This window comes from Grammomys surdaster, unplaced genomic scaffold (genome assembly GCF_004785775.1).
Source record: "Grammomys surdaster isolate TR1022 unplaced genomic scaffold, NIH_TR_1.0 126546, whole genome shotgun sequence".
Lineage (NCBI taxonomy): Eukaryota > Metazoa > Chordata > Mammalia > Rodentia > Muridae > Grammomys > Grammomys surdaster.
Window position 1 is genome coordinate 7,774,894 of NW_021621338.1, and position 6,627 is coordinate 7,781,520.

The 6,627-nt window shown below is 45.9% G+C and overlaps 1 protein-coding gene across 1 annotated transcript in view; it reads right to left on the reverse strand.

Moving 5' to 3' along the window:
* Positions 1-4,735: 4,735 nt before the first annotated feature.
* The window catches only part of Farsb (phenylalanyl-tRNA synthetase subunit beta), a 65,183-nt gene continuing 63,291 nt past the window's right edge, over positions 4,736-6,627 (reverse strand). The window contains exon 17 of the mRNA XM_028760669.1: positions 4,736-5,017. Coding sequence (XP_028616502.1) covers positions 4,866-5,017 — 152 coding nt within the window. The 3' untranslated portion in view covers positions 4,736-4,865. The remainder of the gene's footprint in view (positions 5,018-6,627) is intronic.

Genomic DNA, 6,627 nt, shown 5'->3' on the forward strand with positions numbered 1-6,627 from the left:
TCTGTAACCCAGGTTAGCCTCGAATGAAGAGGACTAAATTCATAGACAACTAGGCTGGAGTCTGAGCTGCCTGAGCACTTTTCCTGAGTCAGATCTCCCAGCTGTAACGCTCTGTCTTTAAGCACCTGGATTTGCTCTTTGAATTAGCAATTCAGAGACGATTGCTCTTAGATTAGCCAGTTGTGTACAGGGTCTCGTGAGTATTTATACTGTGACCAAGGTATACTTGTCACTCATGTGCTGGGCACCTACGGGATGTAAAAGCTCCAGTCTTTTCTGTGGAGTTCTCCCAGGTCAGAGAAGACTTAGACTCAGAGAATTTGAAGTCAGATCTAAAGTGTCAAGGTTGTGTGGAGAAGACCAGGCCATGGGAGGCAGCAGGACAAGGACTAATTTGGGCATGAGGACAAGAGCAAGTCCAGGCTTTATACAGGGCAGTGCAGGAGCCAGACTTAGAGGGGAAAGCAGGTTGCCTAGGCCACGGGGGGGGGGGGAGAGAAGGTACAAAAAGATTCTGCACATCCAGGGACCAGTTGGACAGACACTCCCCCAGCTCTTACAGGGAAAAGCAAGACCAAACCTGCATGGTTACTATGTGAGAACTGAGGGATGGATTCGGTGTTTTCACAGGTTCCTGTCATCCTGATTCAAATGTTTCAGTGTGCTCTTCACCCCTGCACTCTGAACCACTTGTTCCTTGGTCCCCTAGTTAGAAAACACGTAACTATGTCCCTTGTGCACACCACATTCCTTAGGCTTCTCCGCTCAGTTCCTCAAACTAGTCCTCAGAAACAACGTTCCTAAATTGTTTTGCTGTGAACAGGGTTTCTTGTCTCTCCGATGAATGGATCTGTTTCTCCAGCACAAGGTTACACAGACCCAAGCCAAGCACATTTCATTTTACATAGGTTCTCTAAGCCATGTGTGTACTTTGCTTGTATGAGTGTGTATGATGGTAAGGTGTCTGACACATCTTTTGCTCCCCACTCGATGTTTAAAGTCTCTCACTTAGCCTGAAGCTCACTATTTTGACTGGACTGCCAGGCCAGCAAGCCCCTTGGATCTTCCTGTCTCCACCCTCTAGTACTGGAATCACAGACGCATGACATCACACCCCACTTTTACATGGATTCTGGGAATTCAAGTTCAGATCCTCTAGCTTTCCCAGTAGCCACTTAACCCAGCAAGCCATGTACTCAGCCCGTTGCTCGCCTTGTAAACTTTCAGTGTGCTTTGCTGTTCCAAAGTCATATGGCAATTCTTTCTTCCTCGCAAACATAAGACTTTAATAAATTAGCTTGGTCTTACTATGCATCCGTTGTTTTCTTGAAGTGGGGCACACCTGTAGTACAGCCCTGCATACTTACATGCATACTGAGAGCTGAATGTGGGCCATGAATAGAATGTTACATTTTTAAAAACCATAGTCACATGGGACAAGGGAGCTATATGAAGCCAAAGAAATTCCTTTTGCTTCTCCACGCCTGTCTATGTGGCATGCGAAAACAAACAAGAAACTCAACAGTGGCGTGCTAGGAGTTCGGCCGGTGCTGCTTTTTCCACATTCAACACATCTGCCAGCCTTGCTTTCTCCTCTTACTGTGATATCACGATCCCCAGTGAAGGTGTTCAAAAGAAAGTCAAACCTTTAGGTAACAAGTCCAACTGGTCCTCTCTTCACCACCAGTGGGGGTGGCAACCTGATGCTGCCTTAATACATGTACCTAAGAGTTTACAATGTGCCAAGAGAGGAGAGGGGTCTCTGGTCTGCAGCTTTGTCACCTGGAAACCATATGGGTGGCCCTGAGGGAACAAATTATGCAGAGCCCACCAAACACAGACCATCTTAACCCATCTCAGTTCGACACTGATAAAAAGCTGTTGAAGGGTCCAGAAGATCAAAGACATCCACTAGGCCCTATATAAGCCCTACCCCTCAGCGACCTGGTGACCCATATACTCGAGGTCTCCCCACCTGAGCAATCTTCCTACAGCAGTTTGTTTGTGGGGTACCTGTTTGTCCTGCTTTAGGTGACCCCAAGTGTTCCTACTGTAAATGAGCAGCCAGACTCATAGTTGAGATCTCTGACTGACCCACCCATCTCTGTCTAGGTGTGTACTCCCTATCTGCCCAGAACCCAGTGAGTAGTTTACCCAGGCTTGCCTCCAGCAGAACCACCTTCTCCTTGGCTTTTAGGAAGTGCTTGTTTGAAGGACCAGCATAAGGGCCAGCATAGTATCCTTCGTGACAGAAAGTAGCAGCTTCTGGAATGTAAGTTCCTTTGCCACCAAGTTTGGTATCAAAAAGGCACATTGTATCCTTACTGTTACTCCTTCTGAAAGGGCTCATTTGCATGAAGGCCTCTGATTTCTCTCAGCCATGCTCTGCCGCCTCACATTCACTAACTGAGCTGTTTCAAACATTCTCTAACACACAATCATGCCTCAGTCCAAGCCTGGCTTCCTTAAACAGAAGTGAAGGGCAATGCTGAGAGAAAGACACTTGACTGAGCACTAAAGCAGTCATAAGAGACAAAAAAAGCACACGGTTTTCCTCTCAGCCCTTTACTGGAGATGCTAATCAACCAAGTCTGGCTGCCCACATCCACAGCCATCCTTTCTGCCTGTTGGAAACTCAAAGCCAAGCAGAGGAGCTGAACTCACTCATGCAGGCTGTCATGGACACTCACCCCGCTGGGTGCCCACTTTTTCTTCTTGTCATGTAAGGTTTTTTAGTTCTATGCTCCCCACAGCAATGCCGGGAGCTGCTGGTGTTTGCAGTGGTGTACTGACACCCTGGATTGTTACACACGCCAGTCACCATTTCCTTTTATTTCTTCACCTGCTCAGGCTGCCAAGATAGCACAGGCACAATGGCTTGGAAAGAACACAAGTTTATTTCTCACTATTCTGGAGAATAAAGGTCCAAAACTAAGGTGCCAGCAAGTAGATTTAATCATAAAGGCTCTTCTGGTTTGCAGGAGGCCACCATCTGGCCCTGTATCTACAGGACCTCTTCAGTCATCTATGCACTGGGATAGGAAGGCAAGCTTTCTGGTGTCTCTTCTGGAAAGCTGCTAATCCCAGTAGAAAGGCTTCATCCTCACAACCTTGTCTACCCTGACCCCCTCCCAAAGACCTCACTTGTAAGGACCTTCACACTGTGTATATTGGAGAAGGGCATTTGGTCCACAGTAACATCAAGTTACTCAAAAGTCCTAACAACATAACCATACGCTTTAAAGGAGAGGTTCTATCTAGCTTAAGACGTTTAATATGCCTTTCCAGGTCATTATTTGCCTTCTGGAAAAGTGGATGAAAGAGCCAAAGTCAATAATACCAATGCATTGTCAATACCAAAAAAAAGAAAAAAGAAAAAAAAAAACCCACAGACAGAGGTCATCACAGGATGAGTCTCAGCAGCACCTCCCTCCGGAGCCACCGAGCCTCTCTTGTTTAGAGCAGGAGCCACCATGAGACTGGCTGGTTTCTACTCAACCTGCTCCTGCTTAAAGATTTAAACATTGATGATGTGTGTCCCTGGCACCCGAGCCGGGCAGAAGGTACCGGATTCCCTGGAACCAGGGTTACAGTTGTGAGCCATCAAGTAGGTGGGGATCAAACTCAGGGCCTCAGCAAATGCAGTCAGTGCTCTTAGCGAGTCACCTCACCAGCCCCCACAATCTCCTCTGACTTCTACATCGATGGGACCATGTGTAGGCTTTTATGTATGGCTTCTTTCTCTTAGCATGCTTGGACTCATTTGTGTTATCAGCAGTCCGTTCCTCATACGGAGTGCATGCCCTTCATAAAAAGGCTATGTGGTCTGTGCCTGCTATAAATAACACTGAACATCTGCATAAAAACTGTTGTGTGAGCACTCGGGTCAAACAGCTAGGTGGTGTTTCAGATTCCAGGAAACCACCAAACTACTTTCCTGGCTGTATCATTTTACATCGTCTCCACAGCAGAATGCAACAGTTCCACTTGGACCACCAATATCCGATCCGTCATTTAAACATGAGCCCTTTTACATTTTTTAAAATATGTACTGGTGTTTTGCCTACATGTACATCTGCATACCACTTATGTGCCTGGTGCCCTTGGAGACCAGAAGAAGAATGTCAGATCTGGAATTACAGATGGCTGTGAGTTGCCATGTGGGTGACAGGAATTAAGGAATTAAATTCAGATGCAAGACTATCCAGTGCCCTTAACACCTTTCCAGCCCTGACAGTGGCCATTTTAAGGAGTGTGCAGCAGTTTATCCAGTGTGGTCTTTAGCTGTATTCTGATGAGGGCTAATAACGTTGTCTTATGAATTTGTAAGAAATTATATATATATACACATACACAAACACTCACACACATGCACAGACTCACAGGCCACTCATACACACATATGTTCACACATAAATCAACTTTTAAAAAAAGATGACTTGAAAAGCTGTCACTGCTTAGTCATACTGATTCTTAAAAATTTTCCTAAAGTACTGATATTATTGATTAATATGTGTATCAGGTATAGTAAAGGCTTAAACATGTGCAACGTGTGTTGTAGTTGAGTTGTTTCCTTCTATGCAGAAGGAGTCCTAAGTAACCAACACCCTGAAGGCCAAGCAAAACTTCCACTTCCAGAACTCACCCTGCCTGTTCAGGGCACCTCTCCCGGACATGGTACCTACAGATACACACTGGCTGTTCCACAAGCCAGCCTAATGCAGCTACGCAATGAGCCAGATAGCACATTTCATTTTATTAAACATTAACACACAAATGGATGTGCCCTGAATAGAGGGTTGAAGGACACCACAGGAGCAGAAAGGGACACTTAGAGAGACAGAACCACACAACAGAGACCAACTTCACAAAAAGGGCTCAATATTGATTTCCAGAGAGGAACAAGGCATGGTCAGCTCAAATTTGGTGATAACATCGGGATGAAGGACGCCTAGCTTCCCAATGCTTTGACCCCCAACAAAGATCTCAGCACACCGTCCAGGGAAGAATGCAGAACCTGAAACAGAGAGTGGGAGAAAAATCAATGTTTCTTCTGAAAAAAAAAAAAAAAAAGTCAATAGCCATTTAACACTAAAAGCCTGCAGGTCTCCTGTAAAAAATAGCCATTCTTTAAGCCACTGGCTGCATGGTGGAGCACTCTTGCACTTGCTAGTATTAAGGAGCACTTACAGCCACACCAGGTGACAAGGAGACTAAGAGTCCTATTCTTCTGATCATGGGGCTGAACTACAAGGAGGCCGCAGGAGTGTCATCATTTCTTAGGGGAACTAAGTCCCAAAAAGGACACAAGGAAAAGAAGTAAAACTGATGAGCCCTAGGACAGAACAGACAGAAGCTCTCCCACATCAGTACTTGCTGGAGAAGAAGTCTGCTGTGGCTTCATTCACTCCTTACCACGTCACACCTTACCTTATTATAAGAAACCCACACTGAAACAGCACAGCCACAGGGACCTATACACGTGATTACAGGCCACATCTCCTTGACACAACCTGAGTCCCTGCCTGAAAAGAGGCCTCTAAGCAGATCGGGTTCGTCATCTGTAAAGTTCCGGTGAAGGCCACAGCAGAGACACAGCAGACCTGCACTAGTCCTAGCTGACTCCTACTTCACTTCAAGGCAGGCAGAGAGCTCTCTTTATTTGCTGCCAGAGCTCTCTCTACTCCAGCTTCCCACCCAGTAACCTTTCTTGAGGCTTAACCAGCTGAAAATGAACCAACAAGCCAGGAGGCCCACCCACTTCCTAGCCACTAAATTACCAGTGCCACAGGCTTATCAACATGCTGGACTCTGCAGTAGCTTAAAAAACAATGCTGATTCATTTCTCTCAACACCCACTTGAAAAGGGATCAGACCCACAGCTCCTGAAGGAGTCAAAGCAAAATGTTTACTGGCTTGAACTATAAATACCCAGCAGAACTGGGCCACAAGCCTGCAGTCTGCCACTCAGAGTGAGTGCATTATTTATGGGGGAGCAAACTGCTGAGTCTCTAATAGCTCCAAGGTCAGCAATACAGAGTGCTCGGAGGGGTGGATGGGACTCCACTACTGTTGGGTTGATACCATGGAGACACAGTTACAGACAGCCCGATCGATGCGCAGAGATACTTGCTTCCATTCTCAGGAAAGAACAGAAAAGCACTTTTGTCATTCTCAGCCCAAAAGCAACACGGCTGAACTAACTTTTTTCACATCTCATCAAGCTAAGTGATTCTGCTTCACAGTCAAGGCAAGCCATCCCATGAACTCCATTTAAGTGCTACAGTTAGCTCTGTGCCCTAATCCACACTCAGGAAAGGGTTGAGGAAAAGAATGTTATACCACAACTCAGAGAACAAACTGGATAGATAATAAAGAGTCTGGCTGGGATAGTAATTATGGTTAAATCTGATAAAGATGACACATTCTTATCCTGTTAAATGAAAATATAACTTAAAAGACAATATTACCCATAAAGACAAGACTGCCAACTACATCCCTGACAACAGGAAAAGCAGGGAGGGGGAAGTGAGAGAGCGAAGGAAGGAGGAAGGGATGAAGGGAGGGAAGGAAAGGGAGGAGATGGCAGGACAGGGGGGAAGGAGGGGGAAATCGGATAAAGATGAC